General features: G+C 38.7%; 2 protein-coding genes across 12 annotated transcripts in view; one reads left to right on the top strand and one right to left on the bottom strand.

Moving 5' to 3' along the window:
- The window catches only part of LOC6610654 (protein nutcracker), a 91,655-nt gene that overhangs the window by 10,991 nt on the left and 58,473 nt on the right, over positions 1-22,191 (top strand). For 4 of the 11 annotated variants that reach the window (XM_032719435.1, XM_032719432.1, XM_032719430.1 and 1 more), the window contains exons 1-2: positions 7,775-8,200; positions 14,320-15,306. The exons of 4 other annotated variants lie outside the window; for them this stretch is intronic. In XM_032719435.1, the coding sequence (XP_032575326.1) occupies positions 14,502-15,306 (805 nt within the window). In that variant the 5' untranslated portion in view covers positions 7,775-8,200; positions 14,320-14,501. Of the gene's footprint in view, positions 1-1,078; positions 1,185-7,774; positions 8,201-14,319; positions 15,307-22,191 lie in introns of those variants that run through there. 3 more of the 11 variants (XM_032719442.1, XM_032719441.1, XM_032719431.1) reach the window with 2 other exon arrangements.
- Positions 4,074-4,906, bottom strand: LOC6610657. Its single transcript, XM_002035188.2, has 2 exons — positions 4,816-4,906; positions 4,074-4,545 (listed from the first exon to the last, which is right to left on the bottom strand). The coding sequence occupies exons 1-2, from the start codon at positions 4,825-4,827 to the stop codon at positions 4,327-4,329; spliced, it is 231 nt and encodes a 76-aa protein (XP_002035224.1). The 5' UTR covers positions 4,828-4,906; the 3' UTR covers positions 4,074-4,326.

The following is a 22,191-nucleotide window of genomic DNA, read 5'->3' as shown; positions in this document are numbered from 1 at the left end:
AAGTTGCAGGGAAAGTTTTGGTGGAATTAAAGTTTTCCAACAGAGGGGAAGGATATTTTATAAAAAATAAAACGTGGAATAACTTTGCAGTGAAAGTTGTTTATGCTGTCAGTGGAAGTTTAATTTCATTAACATTGGTTCGTAATGTACTATTAGTTATAATAAGTTGAAATGGAAATTCATCAAATTAAGAACTACCGTACGAAAATTTCCCTAAAAGTCTTTGAATTTGTAACTTTTCCCAAATTGTAATCATCCCATTCGATTTTTTCCTTGCCTTTTTCACTATTGATTTATGTGGGTTTTATGTTTTGGTGCTCTATTCTGTTGACCAACCTTCTATTCCCGTTTCACGTTTTGTTGACTGACTAGCATTTCACTAAAAAGAAACTTTTGTATTTTATGCTCTTATTTGTTTGCTTAAATAGTAATTTACTAAAATCCCAAAACTTGTCATTGAGTAGAAGAAATACTTATGAACAAAATTTCAAATTTTTGCATATAAATTTGTGATGTATAAGATTAAAATAAAATATATAAATTAAGTAGAGAGTTTTGTCAAAGCTATATAAGTTTGAAAAGGAGTTTTTACAATACTTTTTTAAAATTTCTTTAATTTTTCCCAGTACACTTTCCAACGAGCAGTGGTCATTGTGACAGTTTTGTTTTATTTTGACCGCGTTTGCGATTGATTTTAGTTTTAGTTGAACGCGAACCTTTACCAACGACGGCTGAGAAAAACTTACAATTCTGAAAAATTTAAAGCAAATCAAATGCACATGTGTATGCGAATAAGTCAAATAAAAATCGATTATACGCCACGTTGAACGCGCTGAAAAGTAAAGCTAAAATTGTGCCGCGGATTCAATTTAACGCCAGACTTGACTTTATCGTGTGCGAGTAATCAGAGAAAACGTTGATATATGGGAGCAAAAAAGGATTTGTAGATAGGAGCGATTCGCAGAGGAGGAGATGGAGTGAAGTGCCAATTGAGATGTCCTGTCGGCGCCAAACGATTTCCATTTTATCAGGACTTTGATTTGGGCCTGGCTAATAGGCCTGTATTATTATCCATTTTCCTTTTTGGGCCTCAATGTTTCGCAAGCGAAAGCAGCAGCAGTTGCGATTGAAACATCGTACCGGCGACAGGAAGCGGAAATTGTTGTCCTGCATTTTTAACAGAGGTTGGCTTAAAACTGTTGTTCATTTCCACACTCACACTTCAGCGATGAATTTTTAATAATGCCCGGCAAAAAAGGAGCCAGAATTTCTTATCCTTGAATATGTTTGCTGTAAGAGAGAAACACGAAAGCGACCCTTCGAGGAAGGATTGGTTGGTGTAATCACTTGTTGAGTGCTTTGTTTCGTCCTTTTGTTCGTCCTGCTAATAGTCCGGCAATTAATTGCGTGTCTGCCTTGATTCCTCGCCAGCGGCCATCATTAATCAGGGGCGAAAATTGATAAGCGCTATGATTTAATAATAAATTATAGCCAAGGAAGGATTTACTTGGAATTTAATAGGGGAATTGCTCGAAGCCTTCGAACAAAATTGGTATTAATAAGATTGATTTGAATAGCTTTTTAAACTGTTGTATACAGCTCAATCTTTTTTAAATGTTAAATTTGTACTGAAAAGTATATATTAATTCAATGAATATCCTTACTCAACCTTTTAACTACGTTTAAACATAAATACTTGCTTTCTTTTATACATTAAATTATCTGACTTTCTTCAGAATAATACTGACGTTAATTTTTATTTGATTTGACGTGCCATTTACCTAACACAATGGCCACAAAAGAAAGCATTTCAAAAGCAAACATTGCGTGGGCTGCCAAAAAAGAATGATAAAAAGCCAGTGTCGCATACTCTGAAATTTACAGGATAACATTCAGCTTTCTTTGTTGATTTGGAAGCTTGTGAAAAATTATTAAATAATATAGCAAATCTAAAGCTGAAACTATTCTCCACCTGTTAGTCGTCTGATATCCGAGTTTCTCGAATGGCTCATTTAATATAGCTATTTAGCTGAGGGGCCCGAACAAACACTTAACTTTATTTAGCCTGAATTATTCCTGCCATTGCCCAGACCGCGAATTCTCTTTTATCTCATCACCTTTTTTCTCTTCTCTTGCAGGTAAGTTTGACATTGATGGACTACGCAGTCTGGCAAATCGAAGGATGTGCGAGTGGGAGGATAAGGAAACCCCAAGAAATGCGCCCGAAAAGTATGCAATGACTTTTGACATTCCCCTGCGTGTGCGTATGTGAAAAAGATGTAGATGGTGGGCGGGAAATTCGAAAAAGCGCGGCGCGTGGGTTTTTCTTTTCCAAGTCAGCGCCTCACGCAGCTCAACATTATCCGCCCCACGATGCAAATTAGATTTAGAATTAGATAAAATTTGCCTTCTACTTCCTTTTTTTTGTAATACACATCTTAAAGTTCGTTCCACGCTCAAAGGGAAAGCGAATAGAAAACAAGTTTTTTGAGGTGGGCACCCTGCTGATGACAGACTTTTCCCGCTTTTTGCTCGCATTTCCTCTGTGCAAATATACCGTGGTGTGTCGGGCTGGAAAAACAGTTTCTGTTTGTTCTTCGGGCGACAAAGTCCTAAGAAAACAATGGCAAATTAATGGCAAGTTAAGTGAAAAGTTGATTGCCATTCTTATTTCCACTTGGTGGTAAAATATGTGGCAACATTACAGGTTTAGGCTTAAATTCTTTAAATTTATTCTTAATTTTCCTTATTTCACGTATATATATTTATTGGAAATACACTTCTATGAATTCATTTAGTATGCTTTTAAATTATGTAGACACCCATTTAATTCATATGCTTGTGGTTTTTGATTTATTTGCTACTCATTATTTACATTATTTATGCTTGCCACATTATTCTGCTCCGAAATGCCTTCTTCTTGTTGGCCAATCAAGTGGAAAACAACATTAGCATGAACATTATTCAACGTTTAACCGCATTCTGCCTTATCTAAATGCATTTATTCAGGATGTTGCACATATTTCTCATTTCGGGCCAATTTCCATATGCATTTCGATGCTCTTTTTATTTTTCGCAGCACCACGGTGCACAATGCGCCTGAAAGGATGCTGCAAACACCAGCACAGCAGCTCACTAACACACACGCATTATGCAAATGGCGACACTGAAGCTGACGTCTAAAAATGAGAAATAGGAGTAGCAGCAATAGGGGAGTAGAGGAAAGGAGAACGGAAATGGGAAGGGAAAGTGTGCACAGGAAATGCAAGGCTGTGTGCTAAGTTGGCGGCGGGGAAAGTAAAACAGCAGCTCAAAGAAAGTCCTTGCCACTCCCCAAACGCCAAAATATGTATATCTTTATTTTTTAGCACAATTGTTCTAAACATTTTGTGCTTAAGTAGCTTCAAAATCAGTTTCAAATTATAAAATATTTTTATGAATTTGAATCACTTCTACAAAACCATTTAAACAGCTAGCAAAGAATATGTCATTTTTTAAATATTTATGCAAGATAAACATATTTGATCTGCGGTTCTTATTATTATTATTATCTTATTTTCATTGGATCCTTTAGAATTGCATAATTTATGATGCTCAAAATTCGTATAATGTATAGTGTTATTTTTTCCGAGTGTACTCCACTTAACCCAGTGCGTGCTTGGGACAACATAAGGAAACTTAGTTGCCATAATTTGCACATTTTAGCTGCGATGCAAATGCACGCCGACGCATGCCAGCGACAGTTGACCCCCGACCCCTGCGACTCCTACCCTTTCACACCATGCACCCCCCCTCACATTCGGTAGCCCCTTTTAGCCCACAATTACCGCCCAAAACGCCCCGTTTTGCCACATGAAACATGATATACGAGCCAAAGCGAATGTTTTTGATAGCTAACGGAAATTGCCAAGAAAACCAGCAGCAACGACAGAAACAAATTCGTAAATATTTTAAAATACGTCTCTTTGCTTCCACAAACACTGTGCACTGAGCGAAAAACTATCACTTTTCTTATAACAAAAGAAAGCTTTCATATATCAACGAGTTGAAAACCCAATGAATACAAGGAAATATTTCTATAATCATGTGCTATAGGTTTAATTGTTTTTTTTCAAATATTTAACACGTGTTTTTCTGCGAGTGTAGGGCCAATGCCACTCCCATTTTGCAGCCCCTTTTAATCTGCAGTTGCTCAAAGCAAATGACAGCAAATAGCTGGCCTTTGGTATGCGAATCTTTATCTGTTTTATCAGGTTTATTTGTTCATTAGGTCGACGTCATCGGGAATTATCAGTAGTACAGTGTGCATTCGGTGGTGTGGGAACTTCAGCGTCTCAGGTACAGCGAGCTGTAGGGATAGGCTCCGTAGGCGTAGGGCGTGGCATAGACGCCGCTGGTGTAGGCAGCGCTGTACGTGGGTGCGTAGAGTCCGCCCGAGTAGGCGTAGGGCGTGGCAGCCACCACAGGCGAGGCCGCACTGTAGGCGGTCAGGAATTGCGGCTTGCCACAGGCAACGGCCAGCAGGGCGAACAGGCACAGTGCGAACTATGGTGAAAAGGGGGGATTTCATTAGCCAAGGAAGTAATTACAGTCTTTGGGAAAATAATGGACCTGCCAAAACAATAAAACTCCTTAGATTCAAATAGACCTTATGTTGTGAGTTGAAACGAGCTTAAACTGCTGCGTAAGTTTAAACTAGTACCTCTGATTGACTTTAGAGATAAAGCACTGCATTTTATATTTGAGATTTCACTATTTTTAAGATACTTATAAATACTTCATAAGTATTTACTTAGGATCCCTTTAGATACTCACAAACTTGAACATCTTGGATAGATTGTTTTTGGTGGTATATCCGCTGATTGAACAGAAACTGATATGATTAAACAAACCCAAAATTCCGGGCTTTTATAGTTAAACCTGAGTTGACTTTTCGACTTCGGTGGGTGGCCCATGGAAAAGGGGCGGTGGGCGGTGGGTTAGAGGTCACTCTTGACCGTGGCACGTTTGCTCATTTGCTGTAGTATTGTTTTTTCCCTCCGTTTTTGCTACTACGTTTCTGGCCCGTTTTAAGTTGGCCGCTGCCTTTGGCCCAAACGTCTTTATGGCCGCTTTGCGTTGCGTGCACTGCATTCCTAATAGCGCTTTGTTTACCTATGTCGCTTTTTTGCTAGATGTTTTTGGAGAAAAAAAAACGGAAGCAATCAGAAATTCCCTGAGCCAATGCAATTTGACCTCTGGCAATGTTAATTTGTGTTGGCCAAATTGTCAATTATCGTTATGACTGCCAGAGATTCCTTGGGCAGCTCAGAAATAGAAAATTCCAAGAGGAATTCCACAGCCAAGGCTTGCCTTGGATACCCTTTGTGAGCCTCATTTCTTACTCTCTTACCTCTTGGCACTCCTTTTCCTATTGTTTAGATGCAGCTGATTGTGCTTACAGTGCGCAAAACTAATAGTCTGAACATGAATTATACTCAAGGATATGCAAGCATTTGTTTTTAATTAATCAAAAGTTAATTGGGTACTCATATTAGACTTTAAAACATTGAAACAGTTTTAGTGTTTGGATCAAAACTAGAAATTTCGTTTCAGTTTGAGACGCTTTCAACACTGTTACGCTTTCTCCACAAACATTCAATTTGTCAAGTTGTTAAATTTTAGCAGCTTTTCAGCTGTGCCCCGCCCACTTTGCCACGAGCGCCCACTTTCTTTGCTCTCGCCCATTGTTGAATGCTGTGCATTTTGCATTTTAAATACAATATAAATTAAGTTGGCAGCTTCTGGCATTGAGAACAGTTTTCGGCAAGGCTGCTGAATGAATGAATGGCAGCCCTTTTATCAAGATTCTCAAGTTAATTTTGCTGAAGGATAAGAAGGTCGGGGAAAATGGGCGATGGAATCGGGAGAAAACTGACATTGAAGACGAAATGTTCGCTCGGAATGAAGTGGAATTTTCTTCCGGTAGGTGGAAAACTTTTCTTGACTATTGAATAAAACGATGAACTGTTGGGAGAATTCAACAGCACAATACTATTTTAAAATAGTATTATAAAAGATGTTGGATACAATATATGAGTTAAAGAAAAACTGTATTTGTTCATAAAAATATGAGATACAATTATGATTTTCAATTTATTTATCCATGAATAAGTAAATGATTTTAACATAATATTTTAATCTCATAATTGTTTCTTTAAATATAAAGTTCGTAAAAATAATTGAACGATCATTTACTGAATGGATTTTTTCTAATAGTTTTAGAGTCACACAAAACATCGGCGAGCAATTTCTCGCATGCGATAAACAGTAAATATTGCACTGCTTGAAGAGCAGTTCCTCGCAAACTTCAAGCGCCTCTCAAACTGCCATTGTTGTGCTCTCTCCCAGAAATATTTTTCTCTTTGGATTTTTCATTCTGTTTTTCATTTGCGGACCTGCGCTTTTCATTTGCCGGCATTTCTGGAGCAACAACAAAATTCCAGCGCTCAGTTTTCCCCCTGCCATGCCCCCCTTCTCGTATTTATATCTTCATCTCTCATTAAATATTTCCAACTAGAGCGAAAGATACTTCCGTTTCCTGTTTTATAAAAATAGTACTTACCATATATAAATACACATATACATAGTGTATATAAATAGTTGTAACTACATATGAGGTAAATATATAGAGAAATATAAATCCGAAATAAACGATGAACTTTGTGACTTAATACAACAAACTAGAAAATAGTTCAAATGAAACTGCTGTATCCTTTTCAAATTCAAAGTACATTTTAAGGAAACCCACCATTTAGTTATTCTATATAATTTATAAGATTATACTAGCTGTTCACTTTATCGAGAACTCACTGTAGGGTGTTTTTGTAGTGAGCCTAAAAATAGGAGACGCCACCACTCGTGAAAATTCTTGAAGAGCAGTTTGGGAAATTCCTTACCGAAAAGTTATATATGACCGAAAAGAGATTGCCTCGCGCCATTGTTTATCCACTATTTTTGTTGTGTGTGTATTTGTTTTTGGAAAAACAAGGTGAAATTGCTTTTGAAGTGCGGTTGCTTCTTGTTTTTCTTTCGCTTCCCCCGAAAAGATTTTCATTTGCCGATTGCCTCATTGGATTTTGGGGGATTAAAGTTTTCGAGAGGGGAATCAGTATCGTATTATTTTGGATGTTTCTCGTGCGGAATGCAAATTGATTTTCAATAGTTTTTCGACATTTTCCAGATCCAAATGCTCGCCTCCTCTGGCTTTCCACCCAAATTGGCAATTATCATCGGGTGGTGGAATTTGTGGGTGCGAATTGCAAATCAATGGGCAAATCTAATTCAATTTGAGTTCCTATAATCAACTGCTGTGAATGTGAAATGAAAGGCAGACGAAGTTCACGCCTTTGTTAATATTCACTTGATTTAATGTCGCTTATTAATTTGATTTATATGACTAATGCTTTTGCTAATATGTAGCATATTGAAAAAGATTGACCATTTTAATTAAAAACAAAGAGAATATAGTTGTGAAATAATTAAAAAGAAACTAAACTGTTCTCATCTTTCAATACCGTTAATATAGCTAGGTAATAATACGATATTTTATCAAGAATTTGAATAATAGAAATAAAATCAAATTTGGCGCCAAATTACATTTTTGAATTTCCAGCCGCTCTCTTCTCGAGTGTGACCGCGCTGCCGACAAATGCCGCGAAACGGGCCAATGTCGGCCTTATCGGCCGCTAAGCAGCTGGCCACACTGCGGCATATAAACAATTTTTTGTCACAAATTTTTTGAGAGCAGACGAACGCACATCGCGAATGCCAATTGGGGATCGTAAAGTCGGGAAAACAGCGTCGCGCTCACTTCGAAATAGTAGAAACCCAATAAACATTAAGTCCAAATCGCATTAGCAATGTTCTCAGTTCCGATTTGATTGAATTTCGCGGTGCAAAGCGAAAGAGAATTTTGAAACGTTTGCTTTTTGTTGTTTCGCCGCTCTCTTCGTTGTTGTTCTTTTTGTTGTTTTTTCCGGCGCGTCGCTTAGCGTTTTAAGTGTGTGCGTGTGTGTGTGTGCGTAACTACGTGCAGCAGTGTGCGTGCGTCAGTTTGATTTAAATAAATTATTAGTGAAAAGCAGCTGAGAAAAGTAAAGAATACGAAAAAGCGCAAGTAAACGCAATAAAAATATTGCACATTAAATAATCAACAAGTGTAAGTGCAAAAGCAAGTGATATGCAAAATGCAAAGGCAGAGAAAAGAAAATAAAAGCGAGCAAAGGCAGAAAGGAAAATTGTTGTAACTTTTTAACAGCCCAATATCGAATTTAAGTGGCTATTAAAAATCGAAGATCGAGGCAAAGTGCAAAAGGCAACAAAACTACGAAAGCGCCCAAAAGGAAAATCCGGTTTTACAACTTCTCTCTTCACACACTAAACACACACATACACAACAATTCTCACACACACTCACTCACACCAGCGAACAATTGAATTCTCTCTGAGAAACTAAAACTAAAATTCCTTTGCTGGGTTTTAATGAATTTTCTATGGGAATTTCACCAGCTAACGAGCAGCTAAAAAAATAATAATCGTTGATAAACAAATAGTGTGAATGGAAAATCAGCTGCGACAGGTGATGCAAAGCAAAATGAGCAAGGTGCAAAGAAAAACAATACTTTCATGTGGATTCGATCACAGTGAACGCTCAGTAAAGATGAAAAATGATCATTATATTATTCAATTATGAAAACAATTTTTAAGAAGTATTTTAGATAATTAACTCATATGCTCATATCATTTGAAGTGCTATAAAGATTTAATAAATAGTTATTAAGCTATATAAGCTATCCGTTTTAGAGCTTCACTGTATCTGGAGTATTTAAAAACCCATCCAGAAATGCCTCGTAAAAAAGTGAAATCAATAACAAAAGAATTTGAAAAAAGCTGAAAGAGTGGCCATAAAAATAGCATAAACAGAAAATAACAATAAACCAGTCAAAGAATAAGCAGTTACCTGTCTCACTCTCTCTTTCCTTAATTCAAACATTTGCGTAAACAAAAAACGCTTTACAGTAATTTCGGGCACCTGCTTTTTGTTTACACAAATGCATAAATATGTTGAATATGAATAAATAAATTTATTTTGCCTCGTACACGCTGCCTAGCTAAATGGAATTTTCACACGAAAAGTGGGAAAAATGGGAAAAAATATAGCGCCAACTTGTGTTATCTTATCCGTAACACGATTTTAATGATGGTGCAATTGAAAAAATATCAGAGAAATGTGCTACAATTGCTTCCTTATCAAAAAATGGTATTACCGGCCGGAAAGAGATAGTAGTAGTGGTGATAGGCGGGGAAAGAAAGAGAGATGGGTGTACGGTGTAGGAAATTACATATTTTATTATTTCCTCGCCTGATTTTTCCGACGAAATATTTTTATCTACTTACAATGTTGTCTAGACAGATTCCTTCGCTTTTCTTCCTTTTTTTTGTGCCACCCATTTGTATATGTACATAGATGTGTATAGGAAAAGTCTGGTAGTGGTGTGTATACTGTGGGATTTCGCACCCTCTCCTAGGATTTTCATCTGCCATCGCCTTTACTACTTTTTGTTGTGCTCCAGACTTCAGTTTACTCCACTTTGCGACGACTTTCGACCCCCCCACACCCACAACAGTGGCAGCCCCTTTGTGAAACACCCCCCTTTGCAGCATCCAGCAACCCCCAAAACGCATTCTCTGCTCCCTTTTATTGCCTTTCCTTGTTGTTTTCGGACAGTGGGGCTTGCCTAATTGAAACTAAGGTTGTCATAAGAAAAATATAATTTAATAAAAACTGCATTTAGTTTATTCTAGGATTACACAGCGCACTTATAGAAATAGTGATATAAACTACAGGACATTTTCGAGATTCAAAATTCTTTGTTTACTGTAAAGCATGAGCTGTGAATTTCGCAGTGTGACCATGCAGAGCAACTAAAATTACAAATTGTTTGGAACATAGCATTCAAACATCCCCATGCAGTTTACTAAAAATTCCTTTGATAATTGCATACTGTGGTGTTTGGCTTTGTGGGCGCCGTTTGCGCGCAATTTTAAATTTATGCGAACGTTCTGTTCCCCTCTCTTTCACCCTGCATATGCCCATCTCTTTCCCTTCTCCGGGATGAAGAAGTTTTGCCGAAACAACAAAAACAGCGGAGGATGACGACTCTTGTCCACCGTTTTGTTTATGTTTTTGTCCATTGGTTTTTGCTGTCTGCTGCTGTTTTGCTTTTATTGCTGCCATTGTCGTTGCAACGACGGAAAGAGACGGAGTGACTGGGGAGCGACAGAGAGGGCTGCTGCAGACAGAGATAGCGAATTCCCAGTGAATTGTGAATTGCGTTCCATTAGCAGCAACCCCGAACACTTGTACTTGTGGAGACTGTGCTGCATGGGCACAGTGGAATGGTCTGTTTGTCAATTGGAGGTATTACCATGCACAATCGCAATATTTCCCAATTTAATTTTTCTATTTAATATTAGCAGATTGGCATTTAAAAAGGTATTTTTCTGTTTCAGAGCTAAGAGTAGCTTAAACAAAACATTTCTGCACCTGACTGCTAATCCACCCCTAATTGCCCACTGTGCAGCCCACTGTGCGACAGCTGCTGGTCAAAAGAGTTGATTGTTGTTGGTTTTGCCGTTGCGGCTGTTTCGGTTTTTGTTGCCTTTTCTGTATGTTGCTGCCTCCGTACTTCCTCCATCTCTGCCCCCCTTCCTTCGTTCCACGAAATTTACTTGCGGCGTTCGACAAATTTGTTGTTTAAAGTCGCGTGTGCTGGAAGTTGTTATTGTTATACTTTTGTTTTTTCGCCGCTGCTTTTACATAAACAATATTTTTTGTTGTACACAAAAGTTCTGCTTCCACCGTTTTTATCTGAGTGTTTTTTTTTAGGATTTTTTTCGCTTTTAATTGGATTTGATTGCTTTTGGCTGGCGGCGGCGCCTCTCAAACGAAAAATCCATGAATCTGAGAGGCTTTTTTTCTTTTTGCTGATGTTGCTGCCGCAAATCGCATTAGTTTTTGTTACTATTTGGTTCCCAACGCTTTCCTTTCTTGTCTCACATTTATTTCGATTTTTTTCGCAGCCCATTGTTTGGCTTTACAGGCGAAACTCCCTAAACCGGATGTTCCCATAACTTGAACTACATTTCTAGTACTAAATGGCAAAATTACCATTATCATTTAGGCATTTCTTTACTTCTTTTGGGTCAGCTAAGTATACTAGTTTAATACTGAAGTAAATAAAGGAATATTTTATTTTTGTCCATATTTTTTGCTTTTAATGGATTTGTTTTACAGGCGTTAGACTGCTTTGAGTTCATTTCTTTTTGCAAAGCCAGAGTTGCCACAAAAATAAAAGTCGGGCCTCCCTCTCAGTGTGTGCGTCTCTTTCTGGCCCACGCTGCTGCCGTCTCTTTCCCATGAGAATAAAATCGCTAAACTACTGAACTGTAAATGAGGTTCAATGAACTTGCCACAAGGCGAGTGGAAGAGAGACGGAGACTGCGAGCGAGCGAGAGGGGGACAGTCGCTATTTGTTGAAGCTTTTTCCTCATATTTTTTTTTTAATATGCGCCTGCTGACGTTGCAAGTTGCCCGCGTCGTTCCACATGTGCAATGTGCAATATGCAATATGTTGCACCCTGCCCACCACCCCCTTAAGCCCCGCTGTCCCCCTGTTCCCCGCGCCCCTGCAGCCAACGCATTTGCTAATTTAATCGCCTCTCTTTCTTTTGGCGCCGTCTCTTTCGCACCCCGTTTCAATGGATGTTCATTAAAACAAATGGTGTCGACATAAAAAAATAAGTTGTATGTTGAATTCGTCGCTCTGACGAAAAAATACACACGAACATGAGCTTAATTAGTAATTTTGTGCAACTTTAATAGAAAATTCGTAAAATTAAAAGATAAATCGAAATAGTTTTTATTTTATTTAGCTGATAAAAGCAGTTTGTATGTTAGCTGTGATGTTTTGAACCAAATGGGTGACTTTTATATATATTTTTTGTAGTGTTTTTTTCACTGCCTTAGCAACAAATGTTCCACATTCAGACCCCCTCCCCCGTTTCCTAGCCACTTCCTGAGCCCTCTTCAGTTCTCGGCTGGCCGCCTTTTTAATGCGAGTCGCGCGCCAAATCCACAAAACCGAAATAATAAAAAAAGTAAAAAGTTAACTAACTGCCGACTCAAAACAGAATCGAAGCTAACGAGCCAAAAGTCAGTGCACTGGAACAAGCAACTCAAACAACCACAAAACATCGGACAGCGGACCACAAAAGCCTAGTTACAGTTACTCTTAGCCAAGATTTCGCCCAGCGCTGTTCTGGTTAACAACTCACAACTATTCCTATCGACTTTGTGGGCCAGCAGACCAGGCAAGAAATTAAAAAATATTTATACGGGCACATTTTACGATGGACAGTCATTAAATGGGGCTTGAATTGTAGTTTAACATATTGGGAAAGTTTTCATCTATATTTCCAGTTTGCTATTTTCTGAAATGAATCATATTCTATGATATGAAACATACTCTAAAGATTCTTAAATATTCTTAATACGAAGTGCTGGCACTCAAAGATCAAGAAAAAGTGAAAACAAGCAGAACGAGTCGAATTAAAGGAAGGAACACGAATTGAATTTTAATTCGCCGCATTTATGAGATTCTTCCCCTGTGGACCGCCCTTTGTACCTTCGGGTTCCTTTATGTATATCTTCACGTTCCAGCTGTCGTGCATGGTTTATTATTTTTTCTTCGATTTCGGGATGGTGCCCCTTTGTGTGTATCCTGTCATCATCATAATCTTGCCGCAATTCGGCTTACCTGTGCACTTTGCGTGTCTGCTGTTCTCCCTTTCTTCAATCCTCCAATTCTCCGATTCTCCCTTTTTGGTCTGAACCTTTCAACTGAACGAAGTTACCTACCTGCGTTCCAATATGCATTCTAATAAGATTTTCTCCAACTCGAGCTGACTCAACTCGTTGCCCTTTGACCTTCCCGCGAGCTTTCGAAGGGAAAGAAGGGGGGGATTTTAAATTCTGTGGGGAAACTTTTTGGCTTTCCATTCCAGTTTGAGTTTCGGTTTGTCTGAGCTGCAAAAAGGATTTGTTTCACCAGCGGGATTTAAATGCATTTTCGCACTTTGCTCTGCGGGTTTTTAGTTCTTTTTGCTTTTTAGTTCTTTTTGCTCGGATTTCCAAAATGCGATTTATTTTTCAACGTATTTTCTTTAAGTAAATAGTGCGCTTTTAAGCAGAGTCTAATTTGTAATAAGATCATCTCTACTTTGCTAGTGCTAATTAAATTAAAATTTCCTAGGATTGAAATTTAGATATGTGATCAGTTTTCTCTACTTATTTCGATTATCGCCACAATTTACCCCTTTCGCTTATCTTAAAGAGCTGAAAATTGGCTGGGAAAGTAGCTCCCCTCGTGTGTTTAACCCCCTTCCTTTAACCCACTTGGCTTGGTTACACTCGATTTCCCCACGGACACTTCAATTTGAAGTGCTCTCCCTTCGGCTGCCTCGTCCTTGTCCGTTTCCTTTGTTGCCTTTGGCCATCCTCCAGAAATCCTTTGGAGTCCTCTTCCCTCCTGCCCGTCGTTTTAGCTTCTTTTGTTTCAGTTCGAGTGGAGCAGTGGTGCAGTGCACATGATGATGCTCCATTTCCTTGGATGGATTTCCATCAACTCCATCAGTGCGCTTCTCACTCTGTTTTCACCCCGGGTTTTCCACATCTTTTTGGCATGGAAAATCTTCACCAGCTGTTGGCAATTGCAGCGTTTTTGATGATGACAACGTAAAGTGGTTGCGTTCTGTGTGTTTTTATTGTGGCTTTTGTGGCATTTGTGCAAAATGCTGCATTCTCAGTTAATTTTCTCGAAGGGAAACCCATGTAAGGAATATTCTTGTTGATTGTGTTATTTTACAACTGACCAAATGCTTGCCGAGTTGTTGAGTAAATGGACTAGGCAATCAATAACTATTCAATTTGATACAAGCTTGCTTGCTTTAAATATAAAAGTTTTAAAAATATCACATGTGGGTGAAGAGAGGAGGCGTGGTTTTTGTTGCCTTTTGATACAAATCTTGTGCTATTCAGAGATATTAGACGGGCAATTAAAGCAATCTAAATAGAAACATAAATATGCAAAATTCCGGCTAAATCAAGTGACAAGTGCCTAGTTAAACTGTGGTTATTGTTGCCTGCTGCCCCAGAAAGCACGGCTACTTGCAACAAAACAAGCCCGGCAACAACAAGCAACCTTATTTTAATTGCAGCAATTAAGGCGCCGAAAGAAAAGTGAAACCCTTGAAAAAGTGACATAAGAAGAGTGAAGTGGGGGTGAAAAGCGTAGAAAACCCAGGAAAAGCCACGCACACGGGCGTGCTAACCGCCAATTAGCCGAACAGTCAAAGTCACGTGACAATGAAGGAGTAAGAGTGTTTCCCACTCGACAATCATGTCGCTGCGCAGCAACAAGTTGCACAGCCAACAGTCGACGGCCAGCAGCAACAGCAACGGCAGCAACAGTAGCGGCAACAGCGGCAGCAACAGCAACGTGCAGCAGCAACATCCACCGATGGCGTACCAGCAGCAGCAGCAACAACTGCTGCAACAGCTTCAGCAGCAGCAGAAGTTCCAGGCGCAGCAGCGGGGCAACACCAGTCGCAATAATCTGGCCACTTTGGTGGCGGCCATCAATGGGCACGACGGTGGTCAGAACTCACCCGGCAACAGTGGCTATCAACTGTCACCCGCTGCGGCCTCCAGGGTGGCCCATGCTCCGCCCCACTCGCCGCTGGGTCCACCCTCGTACTCCGCTGCCACCGCTCAGTCCGCCTTCAGCTACTACGGACAGCATCAGCAACATCAGATGCAACTGAACCACAATTACCAGCAGCAGCAGCAACAGTTTCAGTTGCAGCAGCAACAGCAGCAGCTGCAGCTACCACCGCCCGATCTCACCGATGGCATCGATCATCCCTCCGCCCAGGCTGCCACGCCCCCGGACTCGCCCAACGCCCAGTCCACTGGCCCATCGGATCTGGAGCAGCAGCTCTGTGTGGTCGCCAAGATGCAGAAGTCGGTGACCATAACAGTCACGCCGCAGCGCAGCAACTCCATGGACTTCCTCAACTTCGAGGAGAAGCGTCAGCTCATCGCCTCGTCGTTATCCTTATCGGATATCTTGCACAGCAGCAACGCGCAGCAGCAGCAGCAGCAGGCGGCCAAGGATGGACTGGCCATCAACGGGGGGCAGTGCGGTAAGTTCGCGATGGTTTTCATTGAGGAAATATAAACAGGGATTGTTATATGGCATCTCGAACTTTGGGATCTTATATGTAAAGTCTTGCAAAGTAGTTGAATTATTCTTGAAGTTATATAGAAGATTTTCGGGATATTTATTTCTAAATTCTATTTAAAGCCTTCTAAAACAGCTCTTTAATATTTTTAAACTTTTATTTACTGGTTCGCTTTTAAAACGCCTGTGTAAAATGTACCCTTTAAACTCATGTTTGTTTTTAAAACTGAATCAATTTTAAAGGGGGAACCGCATTCCATTGGAACTACACCCTTTGGACCGCACCCTCAAAATTCCCATTCCCCTTCCCCTTCCCCTTCCCTGATGTATGTCACACCTGATGTGTGTGCAGTGCGCACAAAAGAAGAATTAAAGCTGTGCCCTCTGCCAGAATCTCCCCCTCTGTCGCTCAGCATATTGTTTCGCTTTAGGCATCAGATAAAACCGTTGACAAACCCAATCCGCTGCCGAACGCAGCCCCGCCCCGTTTTTCCACCAACCGCCCACAATCGCAGAGTCAAGTGCAGTGAACCATTTTTGGGGCCCGTCGACGGGCAAACACAAATGGGAAAATGGGAAACGAAAACGATGTAAAAAGCACATTTCCGTTCTGCATTGAAGTGTAAAAAACGAATTAACAAAAAAAAGAACAGTATGGGGGTTAAAGTTTGAAATGTGCATGCAAACAAAAACTTCTTCAACAGATGTTTAAATGAATTATATTCAAACTGAAGTGAATGTAACTGAATAGTATCATTTCCTTAAATTCTTTTAACTTTAATTTAAATTCGAATTTTTTCTTTATTTATTTATTTACTCGTGAAACAAGTTATATTATACATTTATATTTGAATATCTTTATCACTGGGCACAGTTTGATTTATGCTCTCTCATTTAATGTGCGTATTTTATTAGCCCCCTTTATTTGCCACCTTTTTATTGGGCTCATTCAACAAGTCATCGTGGCAATCATTTGTGCCCCATATCCGATTACCGTGACATGTCAATACAAATCACCGTGGACCAATTTAACCCACTTACCCACTGGCATTTCTTTCGCTATTTTATATATTTATATATATATTTTTATCCATGACTCATAATAATCGGACATCATCAATCAAAGCAAACTTAATTCGAGTCGAGAGAGAAAATAAAATAATAAATCCACCAAATGAGCTTGTTGACTATTTTTAGACAAATTAGCTAAGTTTCGGGGGGCAACTCTCGCATTATTGGCATTTAAAAATGCAATTAAAGTGCTTTGCACTTGCCTTTGTCTCAGTCTCAGTTTCTTCTGAAGACTTCAAGTTCAAGTGGAGAATGGAAATGGCTCTTTAATGCGTCTGTAAAAAACAAATTAAAACCAGATAGGAGATGGATGTGGGCTAATTCAGTGTGTCAAACCAGAGTGGATGATTCATTCCAGTTATGTGAGGAGGTTGGTTGTACGTAAACACAGGTGTTCGACGCAAGCTGCACGACAAAAAATTAAAATATATACTAAAATAGATAGCTTTAAGTATTTTTGGAAATTATTCTCTGATCGTGATTGAAATGAAGTTTTATAAATGAAAAATGAATGTAATTTTATATTTGAAATTTAGTTAGATCACATGTCAAGATATTTTCAACACAAAAGGATTAGTAATAGATGTATCTGTAAAGTTACCAAAGTAAGTTTCTTATGATCAGATATTTATGGCCACATTGTGGTTAACCACAAAACTGGTGTCCAATTGTTTTCTGTGCATGTGTGGAAGTCAACGTCTTTGTTTCTGTGTGTTTTTGTTTTATTTTCTTATTGTTGTTTGACTGCTTTTGGTTTAGCCGCATTCCTTGAATATTTTTGCAATTATTTTGTTTAAAAGCGGTGTCGATTAAATCGGGTTTTCTGTTTTACGTGTTGCTTTCATTGCAGTTGTGATGTGATGTGCGAAATTGTCAAGCATTTATATAACAACTGCCTTTATAGCCTGGTCATCAATTGATCACCGAATTAAAAGCTTCCCCTCCAAATGACTTGTGTGTTATTTCCCATGACATTTGTGTGTTTTTTTTTTTTTTTTTTTTGTTATTTGCAAAAATTGTAAAATCAATAAGAAAAAAACCGGGGTGGAAACCGGCGATGGGAATTTACGATGTTCAATTACTGGTTCGCAAAAAAGGCGAACAACAAATTGCCTTCAATAAAGCATAAATCGAACTAACTGCCGATTCCCTTACCCGTTTTCCACCTGAAAACGCTTTTCAATTTCGTTTCAATTCATTTTCCCTGGCGGGCAAGTCTTCTGAAAATTGTTCACCCTTTTTTTTTGCCCAGCTGTGCAAATCAATAGACGCTGCTGTTCTAGTAGAATAATTTTTTCCAATTTTCCACCGTAATAAGGCCATAAACTCCATACAATGTCGTCGCTTCACCTAAAATTTCATTCGATTCTGAACTTGTTTCTGTATTTTTTGCTGCTCGTTTTTCTATTTTCAATTTGCACGCCAATTTCGCTGTCAGATCTACAGTTACTGCCCATTAGCCGTAAAAAACACAGTAGCCATAAATGTGGAGTGCTGAAATGAGGAGGCAAGTCGAGTTGATTGGAGCTGAAAGCCGACGGACGCCAAAAAGCAAACAAAGTTGTCGAAACGGTAGCAGGAATAATAATAACAAAGTCAGGCACATATGCGCGGAATAATTTCTTTAACCCATAGGAGTATTTATTTATAAAAAACATTAAAAACAGTAAGAATTATCTAGTACCTATTAATGACTTTAATTTGCTGGCAGGCCAATCTATATTCCCAAACTTTATATACTATAAATTTAGTAGAGTGTGAAAAACGTGCCGCGTATAATCAACATGTGAGCACTTAATTCTGCCACAAAAACTGGGGGTTAATGACGAACTTGAAACTTGACACATGAAGTGGGCTCCAAATGGGGGATAAAGCGGAGCAGTCTCCAGCTTTTGTCGGTTTTTTTGAAGGGGATGTGTCCTGTGTTCCGCTATTTATACACCACAAAAGACAGGTAGGCAATGGAAACCCACTGGAAACTGCGTATCCTGGCTTCTTTTGCTCTCTTTAACCCACTCATTTTTGGCATCCAAATTTAGTTTCCTTTTTTTTTTTTTTGCGACTGACGGGCATTGGGGCAAAATTTGGCCATGCTGTCTCTTTTCTTTTTGAATTTATGGGGCCATAATCGAACCGAATGGAATTAATCAATATATCGGCGTCAAAATGTTTGGCTGATTAGAATTCTTCTATTTTTGGACTGTCTGCCGCAGAGGGAAGTGGGCGTTTTTACAATCTTGAATTTGGATTCTTACGTAAGCGTGTTTACATTTATTTTGCGTTCTTGTGTGTGGTTTCAAACGAAGGTGCTAATTGCATTTGGGCAGAAATGATTACTATTTATTACTGTAGATGATTATCCACTTCATCAGCGAAGTGCGAAATATTTTGTAATTTTTAATAGATTTTTAATATTTTTTTGTCGCTGTCTTTGGTTTCCAGTTGCGATAAACTTTCTGAGTCATCGAGCGGTGTTCTCTTTGCATTGCTTTGAGTTGGTACTTTTGTTTGGGAACTGTGGCTTTGGTTACTGCCAGATAAGAGTTGTTTGCATAAAACGTGAGTTTACCCATGATTGATAAGTATTTATTCACTGGTCGATTGGGGTATCGGAAGATTGCTCACTGGGTTTTTTCACTATGCGAAATGCGAAGAATTTGAGGAAATAGAGGTTGTGCTTTTAAGGCACAAAATAGCATAGAATGTATTTCAAAGCTAGCCTTTAGCAATTCCCAGTGCCACAACCTGACATTATCTTGAAAACCTTTATAAGTTCATGTTAGCCGCCGGCTTATACTTCATTTCACAACTTTTGAAAGCGTTTTAACACATTTACCTGACAGCTTCTTGAACAAAAAGCTACGGCAATAAACTTAGAAACCAGGTAACCAATCGAAGCCATGACCCATTGATGATCCGAGGAATATGATTAATGAACCGACGTCTGTAATGACCCTCGGCCAACTCACTTAGTGCCACTAACTTGGCCGAGAGTAAGCTGAATACTATAGCTATATTTCTATATACATATATGTATATCTCCAATAGTGCCATCGAACAATGATCGATCACATTGGATGGACCGCACCCAGGCCAAATAAAACATAAAGCCAACACGACGGCCATTAATCAGGAAAATGTTTATGTTAATCGGTCAATCGACAGAGTTCAGCACAAAAAGTGCTGCATTCAAAAGAACCCCAATCCATTCAACAAAGATTGCAATTTGCTTGCTGTTAATGGCTGAATATGTATGAGTCTGTGTAAACTTCAATTTGATTGTGAATAAAAATGCGTGAATATGTAATGAGTGCAGGGAAAAAATCCTGCGAAAATATAAAAATAAGAAAATGCAATGAAATTTAAAAGTCTGAGAAACCAAACCAACAGAAAAACTAAAGTTTAAACATCTATAAATCCAAAACTGGTCTCTCGGTGCATTTATGTATTCAGATTTGTATCTGTCAGTATTCATCTGGTTGCTGCGCTTAATTAATAAGTAGGAACTGCGAATGATGGCCAGACAGAGGAAGCTGCATTGCAGGTCAAGAGTTTTTGGGATCCAGTCCATTTCGAAATTAATATCACTTCGCCCTGTCTCTTGCACACTTACGCTGTCCGTCTCTTTCCGGCGGGACAGATATGTAGACTAAGTACAGTCTGTGCAAAATGTGTCAAAGTTTGCTGCTCATTTCCGTTGAGTGTCATCATCGTCAACGTCGTCGTCATTATCATCCTGTGCAGACATCCGACCAGACATTGTCCAGGTGTCGGATTCTGTTTGCGTTGCCATTTTCCATCCTACCCACTTTTCCCAGATTTCCCTTATCTGTCTGGCTGTTGGCCAATTTGACAGTTGGAAAGTTTGCCACTCAGCGGCGGACAAAGTTTTTCCGATGTAAAACACTGTTTGCCAGCCATTGCAAAAATATCAATTAACAGTAGTTAATGTTTGTCTTTTGTGTTAAGAATTTTCATTCAAAAGATATTGATGTGCAAGATTCATTCAGATGGATCAAAGTTTTACACTCAATTTAAGATGGGCTGCATAAATTTATTTGCTTTTACCGCAAGCTTAAAGCAAGGGGAATAATTAAATCAGAAATATTTAAAGTAATTTATTCTGATTGCTTACTTGTTATTTTCTCATACATGTTGAACAATTTATATGCAAATTTGCAGACAACTTTAAGGCTCTGACGCAAATTAGTTTATCAACATTTTCAACTTTCTGTAGTTTGTGTACTTATTATTTATCCTATTTTTTTGTACTATTGTACTTTATTGGCTGTAAAACAATGTACTGAAAATTGTCTTAGATTTTAATAAGAATTTTATGCAAAAATTCTCTGTTGCTAGCCAGCAAAAAGAAGAAAATACAATGCACAGTTATATAACCCTGACATACATTTGCGGAAATTATTTTGTGAGCTGATTAAACAAATGCCAAATAAAAGCGAAAAATTTTTCAAGGATTTTTAATTAAAATGTGCTGTGTGCTCAAATTGAAGTTCAATTTTATTTTTATAGGTCGATGATTGAAATTCATTTGGCCATTACAGAAAAACATTTTTTATGTCTTGCCTGAGGGCTTTATTTGCATTTCAAAATATCTTGTAAGTTGTTTGTAAATATTTACCTTCGATTTCGTAGGCGATAGGACATTGAACCTTTTTTAAATAAAGATAAATGAACAACAGAGTAATGTAAGTAATATGTGGAAATTTGAGATCCTACCCTTGAGATTTTCTCAATTTTTTCTCCAACACACGAGTCAATTAAGCCGATGACGATGTTCATGTCTATTTATAAAACCCTTCGGAAGATGTCAAATGTCAATGCAATTAGCGGCGTGAATTTTATAAGCGTCCAACTGGGCGTATGAGGGATTTTATTAAAGTTGGAAAAATAAGTATAGAAAATGGAAGGCAGCTGCAAAGTCTTTGACGATTTATGGCCAAGCATTTAATATGCAATTTGTTATTGTTCATTCGTTCGATCGTCGCATGATTCATTGCCATTCCATTATTCATAAAGTCTCCTTCTCCGTTTAATTTGAACGATTGTTAGCCACACGAATTTCGACCAATTACGTGCTGTAGGGAGAAATGCGGAGAAACATAGAGAAATGGAGAAACGGATGGGGCAGAGAAGCCGGGAATCAGTTCTGAAATTGGTTTCATAATTGACTTTGACACAGACGCCGGCAATTTGCCGGCAAATAATGGGAATTGTGCCTGCAACGGCATACAATTAGCTGCAACTTTGATTGCCTTGGGTTCAGGTGAATAAGATGCTTGAAATCATGGGTATTTTTGTATTGGAATTTGATGACAATAAATCTCGAATGGCAGGTGAAAGATGTTATTAGGCATTCCGGCAGTATTTTAAGTGAATGATGAGGTTTTTTTATAAATATTCAATCTTGCTGTTTGATCGTTTCACTCTCTGTTATTTTTTAGAGATCTTAATAATCAGTAACTCTACATAGTGACCATAGTAATTTAGCTGTCATTCACTCTGCTCAATGTCAACTACTATCGAGGGGCGATGTAAAGTGATTCGAATTTTGTCATTGCCGATGACTATGCTTCAATGCTTCGGTTCATTCACGAACTATATACGAAAATAAACAAATTCAAATCAATACAACACCCCACACCGCCATGTTTTCCCTTTGCTGCGCAACGTTGCGTATACGTAATGCGATTTTAAAATTTTGTGCATGTGCATTTGACTGGCGATGCTTTTTCGATACCTTGCCCAACTACGTGCC

This window comes from Drosophila sechellia, chromosome 3L, assembly GCF_004382195.2.
Source record: "Drosophila sechellia strain sech25 chromosome 3L, ASM438219v1, whole genome shotgun sequence".
Lineage (NCBI taxonomy): Eukaryota > Metazoa > Arthropoda > Insecta > Diptera > Drosophilidae > Drosophila > Drosophila sechellia.
This window is presented reverse-complemented; position numbering and strand designations above follow the sequence as displayed.